General features: G+C 35.6%; 1 protein-coding gene across 9 annotated transcripts in view; it reads right to left on the bottom strand.

Moving 5' to 3' along the window:
* The window catches only part of DENND4C (DENN domain containing 4C), a 122,674-nt gene that overhangs the window by 37,094 nt on the left and 59,921 nt on the right, over window positions 1-25,659 (bottom strand). For 6 of the 9 annotated variants that reach the window (XM_019816032.3, XM_045043222.1, XM_045043221.1 and 3 more), the window contains 10 exons: window positions 24,947-25,005; window positions 23,979-24,123; window positions 20,145-20,320; window positions 17,108-17,214; window positions 16,572-16,790; window positions 10,059-10,204; window positions 8,646-8,681; window positions 8,435-8,565; window positions 6,309-6,441; window positions 3,702-3,908 (listed from right to left, as the gene is read on the bottom strand). In XM_019816032.3, coding sequence (XP_019671591.2) covers window positions 3,702-3,908; window positions 6,309-6,441; window positions 8,435-8,565; window positions 8,646-8,681; window positions 10,059-10,204; window positions 16,572-16,790; window positions 17,108-17,214; window positions 20,145-20,320; window positions 23,979-24,123; window positions 24,947-25,005 — 1,359 coding nt within the window. The remainder of the gene's footprint in view (window positions 1-3,701; window positions 3,909-6,308; window positions 6,442-8,434; window positions 8,566-8,645; window positions 8,682-10,058; window positions 10,205-16,571; window positions 16,791-17,107; window positions 17,215-20,144; window positions 20,321-23,978; window positions 24,124-24,946; window positions 25,006-25,659) is intronic. The other 3 variants (XM_019816033.3, XM_045043223.1, XM_003995496.6) reach the window with 1 other exon arrangement.

The raw sequence follows: 25,659 nt of genomic DNA, 5'->3' as shown, positions 1-25,659 counted from the left end.
AGGTAAGATGTGTGAAGGGAGGAAAAAGAACGGGGTACAAGAGGGTTCTTCAAATATCTGAAGAGTAAACAGTTTGAAATTTTTCCAAAAAAGCCACAGGGAAGGAGTAAACCATTTGTATAATTTCAAAAAAAAAAAAAAATGAGGAGGTGGAACTGAGCTCAACAAAACACATACACATTTCCTAATAATGAGACTCAATTCAAATATAGGCAGGATCCCATATGTTACAGACTTTATACAGAGCATCTCAGCTTCAGATTCAAGTTGTACTAAAATGTCTTAAAATCCTATCAATTCTTAAGATTCTGTGAGCCATAAAGTAGTAAGTCACTTTCTATGTCAAGTTGGTTTTCTACAACCATTCTAGACAATGAATTTATTCTGAAGTCTGGAAAGTATTCCCCAACCTTCCAGTTTTACCTGTATAAGAGATAAGAGCCAGGGACCAAACTAAAGAAACAGTAATAATACAGAGACACAATTTTTCCAATGCAGTATGTTGTTGCCTGTAACATATCTTTTCGATACCTGTAATAGATAAAAGATAACCATGCACTCTTTGCTACTCCTCCCACTGAGAGGTCTGTGTCCCTACCCTTGAACCGAGGGAAAAGAGCTTCTGAGACTACATGACCAATAGAATATGACTAAAGGGACAGTGTACTAGTTTCCTGGCTTAAGTCTTAAGAAACTGCCAGTTTCCACTTCCTCTCTCTTGAAACAAATGCTCTTCCAGCTCTAAGCTATCATGGAAAAAGCCCAAGTACCACAGAGGGAGGTCCTGAGCCTACAGAGAGGGAGAGGGGTCCACCTGAGCCCAGCGTCACAATCACTCTTGCCAAGGCACCTGGCTGGTATCTGAGTTCAGCTGTCTTGGTCCCTCCAGACCAGATCAACTAGCAACTATTATCAAGTGATCCCAGTTAATGCGATGAGGAGCATTGAAAAATCACCCAGAATCCTTTCTGGATTCTCAGCAAAATAAATAAATAAATAAATAAATAAATAAATAAATAAATAAATAATAATAATAATAATAATATTTAATGAAATCACTGTTTTAAGCCACTAAGTTCTGGGAGGGTTTGTTACTCAGCAATGTACGACAATATCGGATGAACAGACTGATAAGACAGTGTAGGAATATGTTTGACACAAATATTTCATTTTCATTAAAAATTCTAGGGGTGCCTGGGTGGTTCAGTCAGTTAAGTGTCTGACTCTTGACTTCAGCTCAGGTCATGATCTCGCAGTTTGTGGGTTCAGGTCCCACCTCGGGCTCTGTGCTGGCAGTGCAGAGCCTGCTTAGGATTCTGTCTCCCTCTCTCTCTGTCACTCCCCTGACTTCAGCTTAGGTCATGATCTCACAGCTTGTGAGTTTGAGCCCCGCATCGGACTCTGTGCTGACAGCTTGGAGCCTGGAGCCCACTTCAGATTCTGTGTCTCCCTCTCTCTCACCCCTCACCGCTAGTGCTCCGTCTCTCTCTCTCTCTCTCTCTCTCTCTCTCTCTCTCTCTCTCTCTCTCTCTCAAAAATAAGGAAACATTAAATTTTTTTTTATTCTATAAATAGTATTAAAAGCAAAATGCATTACACACTGTAATTTCGTCTATGTGGCATGTGCTTTTTCTTGATCTTCTAAGAGTTTTATTTTAAAATCCAAACATAACATGTAGCACACAAAGCTGTCAAATTAAAACATAAAGTATATGAATGAGACAGTGGGTTCTAATGAAATAGACCTAAAACTCAAAACTACTTAACTGGGCAGTCTTAGTTTGTCATTTAAGTTTCAAATTACTCTCTTTATAAAATGTAGCTAATATATAAATTGCCTCACAGAGTTGCTGGGAATACCAAAGGAAAAAATGTATGTGACAATACTGTGAAAACTCTAAATATGCTATTCCATGTATAATCAATAAACAGATAAAATGTATGAAATATACCTAGCAAATATATATTCTTAAGTTTTAAAATAAACATTTCTTTCTTCTAGTTGTGGAGAGGTAATGACTTCAGGGCACTAAAAAAAAATCTGCCAATGTAACTTGTTAGAAGTAGGAATACAACAAATTAAGCTCCAAATTTTAAACTTCTTACCACAGTGTTTATTAGGGAAATCATCTGAAAAAAATTTTTAGTCTACTAGTCATAATTGTTGCATGTCAGAAAACAAGAGAAGATAATTATTTGTACCAAAGACTACCAGTGAACTTTAATACCTATAGAGGAAAATACTTTTCAGGCAATTTATGATATATGTTATGAACTTGTAATTTATCAAGTACTGTACTTTGAATTTAGAGTGCAGTAACAATTCAGAGGGCATACTTTAAAACACTTTAAAAATATTTGGTCTTTCACAAGTTAAAACACATCTTAAAACACATTTTAGATAGAAAACTCTATTAGAACAAATTTTTTAAAACACTAAAGTGCATAAAGTACAAAACACTCTGATCAAGCACTTTTAATTTTCAAAGTTTTATTAACAGATGAAAGAAAATGTAATCAAACGTGAGAATGGATACTTTATTATTTGTTTTATAATTTTTATTTTAAAAGGTTTTATAACATATACTTGATAGAGAAAAATGAGTTTTAGTGTACCCACAAGCATTATCAAATCTTCATATTATACATACTATATTCATTTAAGATCTTTTTTATTTTTAAGAAGAAAAGCTATAGAATTATTGCTGAAGCCTATGATGCACCTTCTCTTCAATCCCATTTCTCTTCTATCCCCCTGTGCTCTTTCCTCTCAGATACCCATTACTCTGAATTTTTATTTCAACTTTGCTTTAAATCCTAATCTGGTTCTAAATATCATTTACAGTTATTTTAACACCAAATGTTATTTTTAGAGGGAAAAACAGCAAAGAAAAAGGCTAAATAAGTGATTTAGTTTCTTCAACCATTAACTGGATAATATCACGACCTATCTCTTAGGATGGCTCTGAAGCTTTAGAGAGATGGTGTCTATAAAACCTTTAGCATGTCATTCACTCAGTGCTTAGACTATAAGCCAGGCACTATTCTAGGCACAATCTGTCCATTAATTGATTTAGCCCTCAAGTTAACCTTATAAAGATGGTACCAACTATAATTGTCTACATCAGTGGGGCAATTTGGACCTCCAGGGAACATCTGGCAATGTCCGCAGACATTCTGATTGCCACATAGGAGAAGGGAGGGTGCTACTGGTAACCAGTATGCAGAGGCCAGGGATGCTGGTAAACATCCTGCAATGCACACAACAGGCCCACAATAAATAATCATGTGGACCAAAATGTCAACAGTGCCACATTTTCAGATACATAATGTGAAACAACAGGTTATATAACCCATCCTAGGACATAGAGCCTAAGTGGACAGCCACTTACTAAAAGTCTATTTTGTATTTACTTTCTAATAAAGTTATACTAAGAATAAAATGAAGTCAATATTAATTTCTATTTATAAGGTGCAACCAACCTGACTTAACTAAGGCAGTCTCTGCTTCATTCCAAACCAATAATTTTTAAACAAATGTACTTAAAAATAAATAATAAGTACTAGCTCTATGAAACAAATAACTTTACCTTTGTTGCTTAATGAAAATACTTGAGAGCACTTTAAAGTGGCCAAGACCTAGTTTTCTTAAATATACAAAAATATGTCTTAGTAATCATGACTCAGTTTATTATACTTACCTCATCTAGTGGATCCACATCTGTTTTCCTCATCTTAATAAGTACATCATATGCCTGCTGAAGTGCTCTGACCTTAGGATGAGAAACTCTAACATAGGCTGGGAGACAAATAAACCATAAGCTGTAACAATGACTGAAGAGACACTTGGCCCATTGTGGTGGATTTGTGTAACATCTCTTCGCCAACTTATGAGCCGTTTTTATCTCCTAGAAAGAGAATAAATAAAACATTATGGTATTTGGAGCACCTGGCTGGCTCAGTCGGTAGGGCATGCGACTCCTGATCTCTGGGTCATGGGTTCGAGCCCCATCTTGGGAGTAGGGATTACTTACCAAAAGAGCTTACAAGAAAACCCAGTATGGTATTTATTAAAATCCATTAGGGTGGGGATAAAAGTGAGAAGAGAAGAATGTAATGTAAAACTGGACTCTAAAATCAAGCATTTCACCGTTTTACTTTCATGAGTGGCTTCCTACTTAGTACAACATGGTTCCTCAACATTCGTCTATAGAAGCACTTTATATTTCACAGTAACTATTTGCTGGCAAGCAAGACTTTCCTAATAGACTAGAAATCCCTTAAAATCAGGGATCATTCATATTTTTATAATATAATGGCTAGTTAGTTGCCCTTCACATAGAAGGCACTCCTATGTTTAATGAAAGAGATTTAACCATTCAGAGCTTGTAGGTTCATCAATGGCATTCTTAAAAAGTGACAGTCTTTCTACCTTTCTCCCAACTAAAATGTTTGACAAATAACTCAGTCTATTTCCTACCACGATTTCCTTCTACCCTCCCTCACCACAGTCTTGAATTCTTTCATTGACTAATTCCTTAAAAAGACATATGCCATTGCAGGCAACATAGTCTGACAAGATCACAGACCTTCCTACCCAACAGTCTGATAGTGATGTTTTCTTACTTCTGATTTTCATTCTGATTTAGGTGGAAAAGAGTAGGCATCAAAACCACCTGCTGAGCTTTAATCTAACTATATACTCCCAGAAACTACAGAGCCTTCCAGGTATATTAGACGACCACTGTGTGCCTTGCACTAAAAACCCCTCTCCTGTGGTTTGTTCTAAATAAAAATGCCTGGTGCATTAATTTTTTTATAAGCTCTATTTCTATTAGGCTTGAAGATATATTTAAAAATAAAGTCCCTTGTTTTTCTACAATAGGAAGGTCTTTCTTTTCCAGCTAGCCTTGGGGACAAAAATTCTGGTGAAAATGAGATTTAAAGATTTAGTAACCAAATGCTCCCATTTTAAAAACTGGCTTTTATTAAGCTGATAAAAGCAAACAACAACAGCAACAACAACAACAACAACAACAACTCCCCTTCAGACATTGAGAGAAATGTGTATTGTATGATATTAAGGAACACCTCAGGTTACCTCTAGGATTTGGGGGGCTATATATGAATTGGTAAAACCTGAACTAAAAACTTCATTCTCAAGTTTTCCATGTTTTATAGACCACAACGTCAATAGATGTTTCATTTTAACCACACCTAATCACAGAATGACTCTTTCCACCTATATCAGATATGGTATTAAAGCAAGATGTCTAGCTTGCTCTAAATTAGCTCCCTTTCACTCCCTTTAAATGTAGTATTTGGCATAGAGTATATTTACATTAACCACAAGGGATCTGAAAGTTGAAATTACACTGAGATACCACTTCACACACTAGGATGGCTATAAAGAAAAGACAGATAATAACAAGAATTGACAAGGATGTGGCAAAACTGGAACCCATATACACTGCTGGGAGGAATTTAAAATGGTATATCCATTTTGGAAAACAGTCCGACAGTAAGGTTATACACAGAGTTACCATATGACACAGCAATTCTACTTCTAGGCATTTACCCAAGAGAAATGAAAAAACATATCCTCACAAACACACACAAATGTTCACAGCAACACTATGCATAACAGCCATAAATAGGAACCACTCACATGTACAAGAATGAATAAATAAAATGTGCTACATATCCATACAATGGAATATTCAGCAATAAAAATAAATGAAGTACTAGCACATGCTGCAAAGTGGATGAGCCTTAAAAACATTACACTGTGTGAAAGAAGCCAGAAACAAAAGACTACATATTGTATAATAATTCCATTTATATGAAATGCCCAGAATAGGCAAGACTATAGGCACAGAAAATAGATCGGTGGCTGTGGGGAATGGATGGGAGGGTTAACAGGTAAGGGGCACAGGCTTTCTTTTTGGGGCGATGAAAATGTTCTAGAATTGACTGTGGTGGTGGTTGCTCAACCCTGTGAGCACAGTAAAAGCCACTGAGCATACTCTAAATGGATGAATTGTGTGGTATGTGAATTATATCTCAATAAAGTTGTTTTTTAAAAAGTATATTTGGTTCCCAAGGATTCTCTTAAAGCATAAATATAAGCACTCAAAAACCTCAGCCACAATAGAAGTAGGGTTGCAAAACATCTAGTTGACTTCATTAACAATCATAGTGAGTCTTCAAATGTTTGCCATGTGTGATCATTTTAAACTATGAGCTGCATATCACATATACATATTTTACATTTTAAATTAACATGTATTAGATAAAGAATATCTGACCTGTTTAGTTCTCTTAGCCATGAGAGCTGGACTGTTTGTAATGCTATTCCCAGTAGGGTGTCTACTAAAACAAAATTTCAACTCCTGTGGTCTGTCAAAAAGCTTAAGGTCCAGTCTTGGAAAGTATTTGTAACTAAAATAAAAAGCAAAAATAGAGCTGCTGATATAAAATACATTAATTCTTCACATTATTCCAGAATTTAGGTGAGTATTTCTAAATCTTAAATAGTACCCAATATTATTCACCACAATCCAGAGACAGAAAAATAATTATTTTTCAAAAATATAAGATGTAATAATAAGATACACAGACTACCTACATGGAAACTTTGGCCTCCTCCCCACCCTATTCATTATTTTCAACCAATCCCTAGACAACAGAAAACCCTGATCTCTTGACAGAGGTTAATAACTTTCAACAGAATCCATGTGTTTAATTATAATTCATATTAAAAGTAACATTTAGTATACCTGGCAATTTTGTTTTTCTTCATAAAAGTATCTTGGCATGGGTATTTACGAGAAAAAAATCCGTAAGATTTTTATTTTAGGGACATACCAGAATTCCACCATTCTTTATTGTTGGACATTTTTAGGTTATTTCTGAATTTTTGCAATTAATATTTGTGTATTTATACCTTTGTATTTTTGCTATGGTCAATGTTTATCAATAAAATTAAAATTATTATAGTCACTATGAAATTATTTCAAGAAAGGTTATAGTTCCATACAGTCTTACACTTTAAATAGTAGCACAACCTATTCTCAATCTGACAGGTTAAAAATGCTTCTACTCACCATTTTGGTTTGCATTTCTTTCAATACTAGAGAAGCTTAATATATTTTCACATTGATTATTGGGATTTCTTCTTGGAAATTGCCTACCTATTGCCTTTGGCTAATTTTCTTCTGGGAGATATTGCCCTTCCCTATTTGATTCACCTTGTTTGTCAATACATGGATTCCAATGTATAGTGATTAAAACAAAGGAAAAAAAATTCTATAATTAACATGCAACCAAAATAGTACTTCTTCATTAAGCCACTAAATTCCAGATATGTATTCTTCATTCTTATGCAGTCCTGGTAAGATATTAATTCCATATTTTTGGAAGACAATTATTTTATACTCCGTTTGCCTCAGATATTCTTTTAGCAATGCAGCCTAAGGAAAAAACTATGTATATACACAAGGATATAGATAAAGAACCAGGAAAAAAAAAAAATCCACAAGAGACTAGTTAAACAAATCACAATAAACGCATGCAATATGGTCATTCAAAATGATATGGCACAAAAATATTTGTTAGCATGGAAAAATGTCCAGACCACTAAAGGCAGACACAAGTTACAAAGAATATGTACAATATGAACTCATATTTGTTTTAATATAGTAAATGCAAATTTATGCACAAAAACAGGAAAGATATACATACAGTTGTTAAGAGACATTAAGCATGGTGCTTAAATGATATGCTAGCTTTCTTTTTTGGTTTGATAATTCTAAGTTTGTTAAACTGTGTATTACCATAATTATAACAACAAATAACAAATATATTTTAATTTCTTAAAAGGTTCCCATCCAAATCCTATTCTTCAAGTTGTTTTTTGTTTTGTTTTTGTTTTTGTTTTTTGTAGTTAATACAGGGTTATATCAGTTTCAGGAATATAATATAATGATTTAACACTGCCATATATCATCCAGTGCTCATCACGACAAGTGCAGTCTTTAATCCCCATCACCTGTTTTAATAAATAATGATTCCTGGCCCTCTACTTTTAAGTTTTCTCTGTATCTTACTAATGCATAAGAATTTCAGTCTTTACATTGATAAAAAAAAAACCCCAAACATAGGAGAAACCTCACAAAAGTAAATTTATTCTTCTCCAGAAATGAAATTTTTGAAGACACATTTGGCTTCCCTTCGAAAAAGTCTGTCCAATTCTTAAATTACAATACCTCATAACATCTTCATGTAATATTCATATCTGTTAGTTCACTGAATAAATTATTTTTTGAAAATGACTCTCACAAATGACTAATATACATATCTACTAACAGTCACAAAAGATCAAAATAAATTATTAAAACTGAACACAAAGAGCATTAAAAAAAATTCTTGCTACCTGTACTTTGGTGACAGATCCTTTCCATCATCAGGAGGTGGCTCTGGTGGCATTATGAATACCGTGTGCTCACTTTTCTGTGAATCATCTAGCTCTATCAATTTGGTATCTTCAGCTAAATCAAAATCAACCTGAAAATAATTATTTTCTCCAATTAATCTGCATTCAAGCAATATCTAGTTCTGAAATTTTAAAACTCAACAAAATATACCTTATCTGTTTTCTCTGTGCCTTTATCAGGAAACAACTACAAAAGAAGAAAAGAATTCTTGGTGAAAATGTTTACTGGGAATATATTAGAGATGGTCTTAAATTCTTAAATAAAAAAAACTTCTTTTTTAATACTGGACAGATAGGGGCACCTGGATGGCTCAGTCAGTTAAACGTCCGTCTTCAGCTCAGGTCATGATCTCACAGTTCGCGAGTTCAAGTCCTGCGTCAGGCTCTGTGCTGACAGCTCAAAGCCTGGAGCCTGCTTCAGATTCTGTGTCTCCCTCTCTCTCTGCCCCTCCCCTACTTGTGCTCTACCTCTCTCTCTCTCTCTCTCTCTCTCAAAAATAAATGTTAAAAGATTTTTTTTTAAAAATGGACAGACAGAAGACACTTCACAATATATTTAGGGGGCCCTATACTATCAGGTTAACATATGATATTTTTCTATTAGGATAGAAACAATTTATTTTGAATAGTTTTTTCATAAATCCTTCTTCACAAGCAAAAAAAGGCCAATCACAGGGGGAATCTGGCTTCTCAAATCAAAAATTTCATTGTTATTAAAATCCCTGCATTAGAGATTGATATAATCTAAGCTTCCCTCTAACTTGATGATGTTAGACTACCCATTCTATATGTAAACAAAAACACTGAATAGTTTTCATCTTATCCCCAGAGTTTCAGATCACATTGATAGAATGGGAAAAAAAACATTCAAGTCCTCTAAGGAGACTACAAAAAGTGTAATATCATATATAATACTCTACCTTTTTTAGATACATTCTCAAATTTTTTCATGATATATGGTTTACATATAAAATCAGCCCCAAGATCCACTTAGCAAAAACAAAAATCTGGTTAAAAATGAGAGGAAAAAAATGGGAGTCATCACTGTGAAGAATCAACTTGAATCTCCTTAGGATGGGTAAGTAAAACTTTGATATTTAACATATTTCAAATATGCTTCCTTAAAACAAAAACATATATTTAGCAAAAGAATCTGCAACAACTTTATTAAAACAAAAAAAAAAAAAACACAAGACTTACATTACCCTAAACTTTCTTAATGAACTACTAAATCTTATATCTTACTTAGATAAATAAAAATGTAAGATTTAGGAGGTTCGGCGAAATGTTCTTAGTACTTACTAGTTATAAAACCAAAGTGAGATTCAAGAAGAATTAGCTATGTCTGGTGGAAACTAAATATCACAAAGGAAAATTATTCTTAATATTAAGCCTAGAATTGGACACCTGCACAGAATTGCACATGTGCGCGTGCACACACACACACACACACACACCTCTAGAATATCTCCCTCAGATCATTTGAGCTAATAATAATAATGATGATTATACAGGCATCCAAACTGTTTTTCTTTTAACACTTATATACAGGAAAAACTTTTACCTTTTCTATGCAGTCATCAAAAAATGCCAATCCAGTATCTTTATCACTTACAAAACTACATTCTTCAATGAAACGAATAAAAATCTGTGTTTTGGATAAATTGGTGTAGAATTTTGTATAGGCACGATCTCGACTTTTTAAAAATCCTGAAAAAATCAAAGCCACAATTAAATTCAAAACTTAAAGTGGAACTAGATGTCACACAAAATATTATTTTAAACTTGTACATATATCCATGTTTATAGAAGCTTTTAGTAACCATATTCTAGTAACTGTAGCTCTTTCTGCCTAATTCAACCATAAAACACTTAAGTATCATTAATCTTTTCACTGAATCTGAATCTGCTATAAGGAATCTTTAGCCCTACAGCTCTCAAATAGAAATTTCTCTCATACTCTGCATAGTCTTGAGTGACAAAGGTCAAATGTCCTTCCTCTGCAATGCCACCAGACAACTCCTGTAACAGCCTGTAAACATTTCTGCTCAGTGACAGTATAGTCATCTACTGACTTCAGGGACACTCTCTTTCATTCACTGAGGACTAGGGCACCTAATTCCAAGTCTTCTCTTCTCTAGCTCCTACCATGATCATTCTTCAACATCCATAAGTACAAACCATCCAACACTTTAATGAGTTCTTAATGCCTTAAATTTCAATGATCTATGTTCTATACCCCTCAGTCACCAACTTCCACACAGTCACGCACTCCTGGGACTTTTCTTGCTAACATTCAAAACAGCTGACTCCCAAATCTAATTTACACATATATATTACTCTCTGCCCATTACCGTTGTCTGATTTCCTTATTTAAGTACTCCTAACAAGCATGGGGGGCAGGAGGAAAGGCTGTTCAAGTCTACAATCATTCACATCCTTTTCCAATCTACCTATACCCTCCTGTCTTCACTTCTCTCCTTACTCAACATTGATTCCATGTCTACCATTTCAATTACTTTCTTATCAACACTCTCAATTCTGTTGTCCTTTTGTCTTTTTTGTTAAACTCATCTAGTATCACTTAGCCCTGGAGGAATGAATTGCCTGCTTTCTCTGGATCTACAACAATGTAACTGAGCACAAATTAAAAGGAGGAGGGGGAATTCTACAACTAGGCTGATCAGAACCACTTATACTTTCATCTGTGACTACCAACCCTTCTAAATTTCTGGAATCAACTTAATTTCCCTTTACCCATGTTTTCTACAACTATTTCCAATTTTTTAATTCTCTCCTATCATGTTCCCTCCTCCATCATACCTTATATATACCTTATATCACAGAGAAAATGAAAATCGTTAAGAGAATTACTATTATCTCACTACAAAATCTATGACTTTCTGCAACTACCATTTACTCCTCCCCCCCCCCTTTTTTTTTTTACAATGAATATGTCCCTCTTACCTAAGGCCAAACCCACCATATGAGCCTGGGGTTCCAGTCCTTCAGTGTTCTCAGGACAATTACCCCTCTGTATTAGCTATGTCAGCATACTCAAGGCTCTCTCACTTTAAAACAAAGTTTCCTTAACAAATAGATCCTTCCTCTTTCTGCTATTTCCTCTCTCAATAAGAGGCACGACCATCCATCTACTTGGTTGACAAAGACAGAAATCTCAAAGTTGCTCTTGACACCTCCCTCTGTCTTACATCCTATATTCAATCACCAAGTTCTATTCAATCTACCTCCAACCCCCCCCCAAAAAAAAATCACTCCTCACTCTTCTATTCACACTACCCTCAAGTAAACCAAGTCACTCCCACTGATCACTTGGAGCAATGTGATAACCAACTAACTAGCAGATCCATACTTTGGATGTCTCCAATTCAATCTCTGCATAGAAGTCAAAGGAAAAACAATTAAATACTGATCTTTTAAAAATGCAAATCTGGGGCATCTGGGTGGCTCAGTAGGTTGAACGTCTGACTTCAGTTCAGGTCATGATCTCACGGATTGTTTGACACCTGCGTCAGGCTCTCTGCTGTCAGCACGGAGCCCTGCTTTGGGTCCTCTGTCTCCCCCTCTCTCTGAGCGCACGTGCACTCTCTCTCTCCTTCCCTCTCTCTCTCTCTCAACAAACCTTTAAAAAAATTAAAAATGCAAATCTTATCCTACTACCTACTTAAATAGCCTTCACTGGCTTCTAATTACTCTTAAGGACTGAAACCCTTCAATGGTCCTAAAAGATCCTACATGATTTGGCTCACACCCACCATTTTCAGGCATGATTTTTGAGCCACTTTTCCCCTCCAGCCTTTCTTTCTTTCTTTGATGCTTCAGGACATTCCACATGCTGTGGTCCTCACACCATCCCCTTGACATACTAATTAGTTGAGAAATGCTTAAATAAAATAGAAATAAATTAAATAAATTATTCTTGACAAGTAGTAACAAAAAGTCTTTTTTTTCTTCTAATGGATCTAGGCAACGATCAGCAAAAGCTATTAAAATAATTACATGAAAGGCTGATGGGAAAACTATAATGAATTAATGAAGCTGACAACATTTAAATACACTGATCAATCCTAGCAGCACTAAAAATGGGACAACCAGATATGCGTGTGGGTTGTAATAGGAAGTAGTGTTTTTGGCATTGCTTGTCAAGAAAATTGAACCTGAATCTAATCGAGCTCTAGAACAGCACTGTTTAATTCAGTGACCACTACCTACACGTGACAATTTAACACTTGAAATGTGATTGACCCAAACTGAGATGTGCTGTAAACATAAAACACATGCTGACTTCAAAGCCTTGCTATAGGGGGGAAAATGTAAAATATATCATTACAATTTTTAAAATTTAATTACATGTTGAAATACCATTTTGGATATTTTAAGTTACAAAAATATATTATGCAAATTAATTTCCCCTATTACTTACTTATTAACTATAGCTACTACAATTTTTTTTTTTTTTTTTTTTTTTTGAGCGAGCGCATGGAAACAGGGGACAGGGGCAGAGAGAGAATCTTAAGCAGGCTCCAGGCTCAGTGCAGAGCTCAGCTTGGGGCTCAATCCCATGACCTTGGGTTTATAACCTGAGCTAAAATTAAATTGAGCCACCCAAATGCCACAGAAATTTAAAATTATATGTATGGTTCACATTATATATATATTTTTAACATTTATTTATTTTTGAGAGACAGAGCATGAGCAGGGGAGGGGCAGAGAGAGGGAGACACAGAATCCAAACAGGTTCCAGGCTCTGAGCTGTCAGCACACAGCGCCAACTGCAAGATCAAGACCTGAGCCGAAATTGGATGCTTAACCAACTGAGCCACCCAGGAGCCCCTCACATTACATTTCTACTGGACAATGTTATCTCTTAATCCAACCACAAGTTTACAGGAAATACAGATGATGGAAGACACGTTAAATAACACCATGCAGACACAATCAACCAAAAGCATATATAAATATAGGAAATTCTAAAGAACAACTAAAGTTTATGAGTCCTATTTAGAATGATGTCCTATTTAGAATCTGGAAAGACAGGGGGAAAGGATGAAATAAAAATGGCAAAATGTTGATTGTGGCCACTGCTGAAGTTGGAAGATGGCTATACAAGAGTACATTATATTATTCTATTTTTATCTACGTTGAGAAAGTATCTCTAATAAAAAGTTAACCTAAAATCCACAGTTAATTCCTGTTCATTTTTCAAGCCCAAGCTTAATTGTTACTTCTTCGGGGAAACTTTCCCTGACTTAGCACTCTCACTATAACCAATATGTTCCTTCACATCACACTTAGTAAAATGTAATTAGTATTTGTGTTATAGTCTAATGGCTATAGCCCTCAGGACACTAAATATCATCCTGTTGACAACAAAAGCCTTAGGCATCAGACACTAACTAAATATCTTTCTAAATTCTATTAGTAAGGCCACCCTCCCACTGAGAGGGAGAGGGAGAGGGAGAGGGAGAGGGAGAGACAGGGAGGGAGGGGGAGGGGGAGGGAGAGGGAGAGAGAGAAAGGGAGAGGAAGGGAGGGAGAACATGAATGAATTAGTGGCCCACTACTGCCTATTACAAATTCCATATTCTTACTGGCATTTAAGACCATCCATAATCTGAGCTCTAATCTTATTTTTAGCCTTATCCTTCACAATACCTCTAAAGCTCTTCACTTTAGTCAAACTGTACCAAATAAGCTGTTATGGGCTAAACCCTATAATTCTTATATTGTACCCCCCTCCAAATTCTTATGTTGAGGTCCTAATCCTCAGTATTTTTAAATGTTACTGTGTTTGTAAATAGGGTCTTTAAAGAAGTAATTAAGTCAAAATGAAGAAATTAGACATGGGCTCTAACCCAATGACTAATGTACTTATAAGAAGAGGAAATATAGACACAGATTCACCCAAAAGGAAGACCATGTGAAGACACAGGGAGAAGACGGCCATCTTTACAAGCCAAAGAAAGAGGCCTCAGAGAAAACCAATCCTGCCAACACACTGATCTTGGACTTTTAGCCCTTAGAATTGTGATAAAATAAATTTCTGTTTGTTTAAACCACCCAATCTATGGTACTTGGTTATGGCAGCCATGGCAAACTAATATACATGCCTTTTACATTTGTTCTTGAGGTTTCTTCCATTCTGTTATTACCATCAATGATACTAGCTGTTGAGTACTGTAATTTTACTAGTTGCTTCACATATGTTTAATCTTCATAACCACGCATGAAGTAGGTATCATCCCCATTTTATTAATGAAAAAACAGAACCTCAGAAAGGCTTAATAAAGGAGCGTCTGGGTGGCTCAGTCAGTTAAGTGTCCGACTCTTGATTTCAGCTCAGGCCATGGTTTTGCAATTCATGGGATCGAGCCCCACATCAGGCTCAAGCCCCACATCAGGCTCTGTGCTAACAACGTGGAGCCTGCTTGGGATTCTCTCTCCTCTCTCTGCTTCTCCCCTGCTCTCATGTGCTCTCTCACTCTCTCAAAATAAAATAAACATTTAAAAAAAAAAAGGAAGGCTTAATTAATAGCAAAGAAGAAATTTTATTCCAATTTGACTTTTAATGAATATTGTTTTTTAGAAACCCTTTCCTGCTCATCTCCATTTATCTAAATTCTACTCATTCTTCTAAGTCATGCTCCTCTTCCATGAAGTCTTACAAAATATTCATCTGTAAGAATGTTCCCTTTTTATATATTTGGGAAATTCTCACTGAATTATTGTGTAAAATCTGTTCTCTTGAGTACATGTTCTATTTTTAAAAGTATTTTAGATTATTTTCCATTTACTATCCCATAGAGCTAGATTTTAATATTCTTTATATCCCTACATTATAACTAGTCTGACTTGGTAAGTGGTGACTAAATATTTGAAAGGTTATCCTGAAGCAGAGATGATAAAAGACAAAAGATGACTGGAAAAATAGAATTTTTTTTTTTTAAAGTAACTGCTGAGTAGGGGCACCTGGGTGGCTCAGTCAGTTGAGCATCTGACTTTGGCTCAGGTCGTGATCCCACAGTTCATGGGTTCGAGCCCCACATCAGGCTCACTGCTGTCAGCACAGAGCCTGTTTCAGATCCTCTGTCTCCCTATCTCTCTACCCCTCCCCATTCATGCTCGCTCACTCTCTCTGTCTCAAAAATAAACATTAAAAAAATAATAATAGTAATAATAAAAATAAAATAAAGTCACTGCTGGGTAAAAGTTCAAAAATATAAAATAACTTTCATATGAGTATTAACATATCTGTAAGGCTGCTACTACATTTAAGAGCAGTTGAATAACAAAAATCTTTACAATTCCCTAAAATAACAAATACTAAAACAAGAGGAGTATAGTATTTTCCCCTGAAGCAAGACTCTATTTTTCAAAAACTTTAAAAACTGGTGACCTCATTATAAAAACCAGTCGTTATGGGGCGCCTGGGTGGCTCAGTCGGTTATGCGTCCAACCTCGGCTCAGGTCATGGTATCACAGTCCGTGAGTTCGAGCCCCACGTCGGGCTCTGTGCTGACAGCTCAGAGCCTGGTCCTGTTTCAAATTCTGTGTCTCCCTCTCTCTCTGCCCCTCCCCTGCTCATGCTCTGTCTCTCTCTGTCTCAAAAATAAATAAATGTTAAAAAAAAAATTTAAAAACTAATCGTTAGATAATACTATAAACCCAAGAATATATAAATTGAAGAATTATGCAAGAGGAACCACCTAAACTAAATCATCAGGTTTGTTCGACTAAGATAACTGACTATACATAAACATAAGCAACATCTTTGACTTTTCATAATTAAAGATTTTTTAAATTAATTAAATTTTAAATTAATTAAATCTTTAAATTAAAGATAATTAAAGATCTCCAGTTTCAGATTTCTCAGGGAAAAATGGGGGAAAAATTTAAAAGAAATTCTTCATAGAGCTAGATGACAAATACAAAGAAATTTATTGTATCTTAGTATACATTTCTAAGAACTTGCATCGTGAATATTTTGGCGAGCAATACCAAATAAAAAATATTTTTCATTTCAATAAAAAGTAATTATATTTTCAATGCCACTCACCCTGTCTGTCAAACAATGAATCAACAGCTGTGGCTTTATTTGAAGGAGCCTCTGTGATCGGTCTGAGATATGTTCTATATCCTTTTAAAATGGATGCCATAAAACGCAAAAATGCCTCTTGAATTTCCATTTCAAGTTGTGTCATCTTTTTTTGCCAAGAGAAATCTGCTTCAATCGGAGTCATCTCAATTGCTGAACTTTCCTGAGTTTTTCGGTGAACTGACAAATGAAGAGAAAATAGCATTTTATATCTAATACAAGTACTGATTAAATAATTAAGAAAACCGTCAAAATAAAACTCATGACTTCCTGAAATTCCTCTCTCCATTCGTGTAAAGGATAGTTGGCAGGTGCTAACAGGGAGACTCAAGCAGACAGGACATAACATGCTCAAAAATCATGAACCAAAATATTAATATCTTAGTACTGAAATTTTGTTTTGTAATGAGATTCCTTTTAAGCAGAGCAGAATTTTACTTAAATTTATGAATATTCTCATATATGTTCTTTCATTAAAAATACTCCTTTTTCCTCACATTCACCTGAAGATAGCTGGGGATACAACTTCTTTAAGGTACTAAGCAGATTTTTGCATGGCTTTTTGGGAAGCTGCTTCCAATTCATGTTCTTCTTTTCATCTGATCTATTAAATAAAAACATAATAAAATCTGTTATAATCTCTTTTTATTTAGCAAAATTCTTATATCAAACTAAAAAAGAAAATGGAAAGGATATTTTTGCTCAAATTACAATTGACACAGATGGTCTAAATAAGTGGTTTTCAAGGAAGCTCTTTGTTTTAAGTTTTTATTTATATCCTAATTAGCTTCCACGATGTGGCCTCTTTTCTCCCTCTAGTTGTGCAGTTTGTTCTCTCAGTCCTCAGATCAATTTCCTGTGTGTGGAGAATGATTTGGTATTTATCTAGCTGTGTACAAGGGATGAGGCAACCACAGGGGCCCCCAATACTCTGCCATTTTAGCTTCTCCTCCCTCGCGGATATTTTCTTTACATTTCAACCAACCTTATGCAGATTTGGTGTCACCCTAATGCTCTAACACAGATTTTCAGAAAAGGCTGGAGTTATGAATTCAAGACTGAAGTCTTGCTTCAAAAGTTACGTTTTAGAATTATAATATTTTAAGTGACAAACTTAATTGATACCTCAAACTACCTACTAGAAGCAAATCTCAACAAACATCAGAGAATAATATATAAAACATATTCTGACTACAATTCAACTAGTTAGCATTTAAGGAAAAAAACCTTGGAAGTTTAAAAGAACACTTTCTATTTTTTTTCATGTTTATTTATTTACTTATTTTGAGAGAGAGAAAGAGAGACGGAACAAGCAGGGGAAGGACAGAGGGAGAGGGAGAGGGAGAGGGAGAGGGAGAGGGAGAGGGAGAAGGAGAAGAAGGAGAAGGAGAAGGAGAGGGGGAGGTGGGAGAGGGAGATGGAAGAGAGGGGAAGAGAGGGAGAGAGAGGGAGAGAGGGGGAGAGATGGGGAGAAAGGGAGAGAGAGGAAGGGAGACAGGGAGAGGGAGGGAGAGGGAGAGAAGAAGAGAAGGAGAGAGGGAGAATCCCAAGCAGGCTCCACACTGCTCACTCCCAAGAACCATGAGATCATGACCCTAAAATCAAGATTCAGACACCCAACCGACTGAGCCACTCCAGCACCCCCAAAAGAACACTTTTAAATAATGCAGGACTGAAAATATTTTAATAGAAATAAGAATCATTTAAAACTCCACAAAGATAAAAGGCTATACATCAATGAACAACAATGCAATTTATGAACAACAATGCAAACATTTTAAATTCTTAGAAAATTTAATCTGCTAGGATGTAAAAATATAAGATGATGTTTATTTCAGGAATGTAAGGATTCTTCATTATTGATTGATTTACAATGTAATTTACCACACAGAAAATAAAGGAGAAACAATGCATATCTCAAAATTTATACAAAAGTGTTATAAAATTCAACACCTACTTAAAAGTTTTTTTTTTAATCATTATGTACAAGTGGAAGGTGTAAGTTCCTTCATTTATTATTAAGCTATCAAAACCCTAGAATGGGACTAGCAAACCTTTTCTATAAAAGGTCAGTTATTAAATATTGTGTTTTGAGGACCACAGGGCCTCTGTCACAACTTCTCAAATGTATCATTACAGCATGAAAGCAGCCCCACAGAATATGTAAATGAGTGAATTTTGTAATTTTAGTTACACAAACAGGCCATGGGCCAGATGTCAATTCTTGCTTAAAGCAGTAATCATAATAATAACGAAGTGCTCAAAGCATTCCTTTTAAAATTAGGAAGGAGACAAGATACCAGCTATGACTACTTCTATTCAATACTACGTTAGGATCCTAGCCAGAGAATTAAGACAAATTTAAAAATATGTAAGGACTGGAGCGCCTAGATGGCTCAGTCTGTTAAGTGTCCAACTCTTGATTTCGGCTCAGGTCATGATCTCACGGTCACGAGATCCAGCCCAGCATTGGGTTCTATCTGCCCTGAAGATGGAGCCTGCTTCAGATTCTCTCTCTTCTGCTCCCTCTGCCCCTCCTCCACTCACAATTGCTCGCTCTCTCAAAAAAAATACAATAAACAAAAATATGTAAGGATTGTACATGATGTGACTGTTTACAGCCAGAAAACTGAAGAGAATCTACAGACAAAAGAGAATTCAATTAAGCTGCTGTGAGGCAGACTACTACATGAAAACCAACAGCATTTCTATACTGCAGCAACTAACAGAAAATGTAATTTAAAATACCATTTATAGTGGCAAGAAAAAACACACCGTACTTAGGAATTAATAAGTCTAACAAAAGGCGTGCATAGTCTTTATGGAGAAAACTGCCAAGTCTATTAAAAAAATGTAAAAAGATCTATGTAGTATAATTCACAGTTGGCTGAGTGACCAACTTCAGCTCAGGTCATGATCTCACAGTTCATGAGTTCGAGCCCTGTTTCGGGCTTTGCGCTAATAGCTCAGAGCCTGGAGCCTGCTTCGGATTCTGTGTGTGTGTGTGTGTGTGTGTGTGTGTGTGTGTGTGTGTGTGTGTGTGTGTGTGTCTCTGCCCCTCCCCGACTTGTGCTCTGTCTCTCTCTCTCAAAAATAAACATTTAAAAAAAAATCGATTTCTCCTCAATAAAATAGATCCTTAAAAAATTCAAATCTTGACCACTAAGGAAACAGCCTAATATTATCCTATATTCTGACTAAAGTCATTTTTTAAAAGCTTACAGAAGGATTTTGAATTAAAGCTAGAAAGCATATCATCTCTTGAGCCCTGAAAGCATTGTTTATCCCTTTTTTTTCAAATCCATCTTTTCTGCCAACACTGTTTTCAAAATATTATAATGTTGAACATGTTCTTTTTCAAACTTTCCAGGATTCTGATACCTGCCTTCACTGAGAATCATTGTACTAAATGTGAGAATTTATTATCAATCTTAAAAATACCATGTTTCTAGATGTTTTCAAAGAGCTGCAACAACTACATATGGTGGGGGGTGGGGATACAAATGGGAGAGAATATAAAAAGAATCAACTTACACATATAACATGTTTGTATCCAAGTCAATGCAAACAACATCTTGTGGTGGGTCATGAAGATCAAAATACCTGGAGTCAACTCCAACTATAAATGGTAAAGGTGCACTAAGCACTGCCGCCAGTGACAGAGGACAAAGGGGAATGTACGGGCACTGCCACTGAAATGGAAAGATCATCTGGGAAAAAAGCGTTAAAAAATTAACCAAATTTGAAATTTGCAACAAAAGGTATGTAATTAATATTACTGAAAGTGACCATTAAAAGCAGTACAATCTAGTTTCTTTTATCTTATACTTCATTCCAAAAACCAAATGACTATAAAATATTACTAAGCAATACCATGAACCAATGTGATTAAATTCTCACACATGACAATTATCACAAGCACAATAAAAATGCTAACAGCTCTTTGCATGTTAATTCTTCTGATGCCATACAAAACCCACATCCAACATTTTTTTGGAAAAAGTCAAAACAGAGAGAGAAAACTGTCCCCAAAACTTACAAAACAAACTCATGATCTTTAACTCTTGTGCATTTCATCCATCGACTAATTTTCAAAATAACCTTTGACTAAAATCCAACTAAACGCTCCAAGGACTGAAAAAAAATTAAATTGATTCTCTTGAAAATGGCAATAGTCAGCTGAAAATTTCAACAAAAAAATTTCCTACTCAAACACAAAATGATTCAACTTCCATGAAGCTTGGCATCTTAAAAAAATACCAGTCAAGGGGCGCCTGGGTGGCGCAGTCGGTTAAGTGTCCGACTTCAGCCAGGTCACGATCTCACGGTCCAGGAGTTCGAGCCCCGCGTCAGGCTCTGGGCTGATGGCTCGGAGCCTGGAGCCTGTTTCTGATTCTGTGTCTCCCTCCCTCTCTGCCCCTCCCCCGTTCATGCTCTGTCTCTCTCTGTGCCAAAAATAAAAACGTTGAAAAAAAAATACCAGTCAATATAAAACATATCTTAAGAATCTATCAGCTTTTTACAAAGCTATACTTTAATTGTATCATATGTGCTTTAAAAAAAAAGTTTCGGGGCGCCTGAGTGGCTCAGTCTGTTAAGTGTCCGGCTTCAGCTCAGGTCACGATCTTGAGGTCCGTGAGTTCGAGCCCCGCGTCGGGCTCTGGGCTGATGGCTCAGAGCCTGGAGCCTGCTTCCAATTCTGCATCTCCCCCTCTCTCTGCCCCTCCCCCGTTCATGCTCTGTCTCTCTCTGTCTCAAAAATAAATAAACGTTACAAAAAAAAATTAAAAAAAAAAAAGTTTCAATAAGTTAAAAAAAAAGATTAAAATTTTAATTACCAGCTAATATGAAAATTCTAATCACTGATGATAAAATTTTTCCTCTACTATAAAAATCCTTGCTATATACCTTATCCACTTATCACTCACCCCAGAGAAATGCCTATAGCGTTTATTATATCTGCCAGTTATTCCAGATAGTTATTTAGAATTAGGATTTTATCTTCAACCATTTATTTACTTATCAAATATTCCAGCACTTAGTTTGAGCCAAGCACTGTTCTCGATGGGGCTAGAACAGTGAGTAAAACAAAGAGTGCTGCCCTCGTGAGGCTTATGGTGTAGAAAAAAAGTCAGCAAACTTTTTCTGTACAAGAAAGATAGGAAATATTTTAGGCCTTGTGAGCCATATGGGCTCTCATAAATATTTAACTTTGTCTCCATGCATGAAAGCAGCCATGGGCATTGTGTAAATAAATGGCCTATGTTCCGGTAAAACTTTATTTACAAAGACAGGTTGCAAGCAGGATTTGACCAGTGGGCCACAGTTTGCCACCACTTGGTCTAGCAGAAAGAGACAGAAAATCAACAGAGGACAAAATAAAAAAGTATATATATCCCATATCAGGAAGTGCTAAGTGCTATGGAAAAAGAAAAAGTAAAGCCAACTTAAGGGCATTAGAGTTCATAATAGATAAGAGGAGAGTAGGTTATATCATTAAATAGGTCAAACAAGTTAGACCTTATTAAGAAAATGACAACTGAGCCTAAACCTGAAGAAGGTATGGGAGTCAGCCAATGGGACATCTAGGAGAAGGGTGCTTTCAAGAGAAGGAACGGCTAGAGCAAAGTCCTTAAGTTATGGGCCTGCCTAACATGCTTCAGGAGTAGCTACTTGCTCAAGCAGAGTAAGCAAGGGGGCAGAGTAGCAGGAAATGAGATCAGAGAGCAGCCAGAGAGAGCCACTCCCACAGGACCTTGCAAGGACTTCAGACACATTCAGTAAAAACATGTTCTATTCAACATATGTTACACCTGCAACTATGTAAAAAATTTTTAGGGATGCCTTGGTGGCTCAGTCGGTTAAGCGTCCGACTTTGGCTCAGGTCATGATTTCATGGTCCGTGGGTTCGAGCCCCGCGTCGAGCTCTGTGCTGACAGCTCAGAGCCTGGAGCCTATGTCAGATTCTGTCTCCCTCTTTCTCTGACCCTCCCCTGTTCATGCTCTCTCTCTGTCTCAAAAATAAATAAATGTTAAAAAAATTAAAAAAAAATTTTTTTACAACAAAACTATCTAACAGCAAAATGTGACACCCTTGTATTCACCTTTGACCTTTTACAGCTCAATCATAAATAGGGGCATTTTTACAAATGGAGCTCCATTAATTCTTTGATATTCATTCTCCTTTTGAAGAATTTATCCTGTCATCACTCCTTTCCATTTTCTCTTTAATGGTTTTGCAGGCATTTCAGGCAGTTCTCCAACATCACTTACACAAATTTCATGCAATCTTGCATTTTGCATAACAATTCCAATTTCACATTACAATTTTTCCACCTGTTCTTGCACTGTATTGCTGAAATCAATCAAGAGACTGGGCCACAAAGATTCTGACAAAGGAACGTAAATAAACACTAATGTTTTATGAGAAGCAGTGGGAACTTCATAAAACTGGTCAGTTTATTAACAAATATTTTCATGTTATAATGGCTTTTGCTTTCATATGCAACTGTGGAGGTTTGGAAAATTAATATGCAATGAGGATGTATGCCCCCTATAAACTATCTCACATGGTTACTATGTTTTTCAGTCCTAGTAGCATTTCTCTGACCAGATGAAGGTCTCAGAGACATACCTCATTGGCTGATTTAACAGGTGTTTATTGGATGCTTATTCCTTGTTATTTAGCTGTGGTAAGTGCTGAGGACACAAGGATAATAAAGAGACTAGGTATTTATTCCATGAGAGTTACATTCTTAAAATGGAAGACAGGACAGTCAACTATTTTAAATTAAATATGTAATGGAAAATAAATTTGGGGAAATGGATCACCCAAAATTCTACACTATGATCTATAAAGCCTATATGATCAGACCTTTAATTGTAATGGGAAGCCATCAAAACACAGAGGACTCGATTTAATTTTATTTATGTTTTACCTAATAGCTAAGCATTAGTACGTTATCCTATTTCACAATCACTTAGAATTTCCTATGTTATTGGCTCACAGTGATTAAAAGTTAAAACTGAGAGTAATTAAATGTGCAATTCATTTGCATAATTTTGGGGCAGATGAAATTGATCACAGCCTCTCATTTAATACAATAAGCTTCATTCACAAGTTTACTATTCTATAATCATATAGATTCTCTGAACCACTCAAATATATGAAAAATCAGATATTAAAATTTTGTCTCAAACAGAAATCACTTTCTTTCTTTATACTTACTATTTCTCTTTGCCGCTCTATTGTATTTATGTTAAACTTTTACTGGTAATTTCAAAGTTGTCTTCATTGAAGGAAATTTCCCTTTAGAGTAAAAATGTCCCACCAGTAATCCTGTACTATAAGGAAAATTCTATACTTACAGCTACGACAGCTTCAGCTACTCCAGTCAACACAGCTGGCCTAAGAGAATGTAGCAGAATCTTACTCTCAAGTAAAACAAAGAGCAGCAGTGTTGCACAATTCTCAGGACCCAGATTCATTAACAAGGTGCTAAAGTTGGCTCCACTAGGAGAAAAGAAAAAAAGATGATGAACTATTTTGCTAAAATATGTTAAGATTTGCTTATAAACTATTTCCTAAATATTAACAGACTGAGAGTCTAATGTTAATTTCAAGTCCTGATGTAGTTATCACTGAGAAGTAGCAAATTTATTGAGCTAGTCTAACAATGTTTCAGTCTCAACCTTTAGTAATGAGAGGAGAGTTTATCAGGGAAGATTTTCCCAAAGAACTACCATTTGGAGGTGGGGCTGGGGAGAAGCCAACACATGCAAAGGCAATGAGGCAAGAAAAAGCTACCGTGATGTCCGCAAAATTGAAATACACCTATTGTGACTAAAGCATAGTAGGGAAGGGCCAAAAGATTATGTCAAAATAGAAATGACACAAATTATATTTACATTCTCAAAAGAACACATGGCTGCAGTGTGGATAAAGAAATGAAGGAAGAACAGGATACCAGTTAAAAGGTTAATAATGAAGTTGTCCAGGTGAGAGATCATGCTATCCTGGACTTCTGATGTAGATAAACAGAACATAAGAGATTCGAGACATTTGGGGAGGATAAAATCAGTTCACTTTGAATATTTAGCTACAAACTGGATAGAGGGGATGGGGAAGAGGGAGCTATTCCCCACACCCAATCTTGCAACTCTCTTAAATATTCCATTTTTAAAATGGTGAATGGCCCACCATCCACCCAGCTATCAAAGATAGAAATATGAAGGCTATACTAATGTAAAAGATAACACTTAACTTTATTAAAATATTTTCAAGCATTCTGCTCCAAGTGAATGAATATATCATTTTAGATACCATTAATAATTACCTTAATGGTAAAGGTGTAGAAACTGGCTGTGATAATATTAATGCATCATGGACTGAAAGCTTAAAAAAAAAAAAAAAAAGATGAATTAATCTGAAAGTTAATCTTCAAGCCAATCTTGAAAAAAAAAAAAAAAAAGATGAATTAATCTGAAAGTTAATCTTCAAGCCAATCTTGAAACCTAAATATTTACATCAGGTAAAACAGAAAATAGTTTAATAGGCAGACTGACATAGTTTTGGAAATGTAGTAAGCTATTAAACAATAGCTGTATTTACTCAGAGGTATTATTTTATTAGGTCTTTTAAATTAAATGGTTAATTCAACTGAATTTGGATTCAGTTAATTATTTATAATAGTTATCTTTAAATTACAGAATAATTGCTTTTTAAAAGCTTGAAGTTTATTTACTCTACAGACTGGTAAGCATTTGGCTTGATTACTATATATTAATACTTTCTGAACTGAAGTATATACTTGCTGAACTGAAGTACATTCAAGATCAACAATATTTGACTTAACGCCACCATATCACACATAAAGTTGATAACATCTTAGAAAAAATTTTACAATAGCTTGCCTCTAAGTATCAATGATACTCAAAGTGTCAGTCTGCAAACTGTTAATTGGCCCAGGAAAAGATAGTATATAAATGGAGAGCAAGCCATTTAGAAGCTTTTACGGCAATAAGACGCTGCTCCCACATCCAAGTATGT

The sequence above is a fragment of the Felis catus genome, chromosome D4, assembly GCF_018350175.1.
Source record: "Felis catus isolate Fca126 chromosome D4, F.catus_Fca126_mat1.0, whole genome shotgun sequence".
Classification (NCBI taxonomy): domain Eukaryota; kingdom Metazoa; phylum Chordata; class Mammalia; order Carnivora; family Felidae; genus Felis; species Felis catus.
The sequence above is the reverse complement of the archived record's forward strand: the minus strand, read 5'-3'. Positions and strand labels throughout refer to the sequence as shown.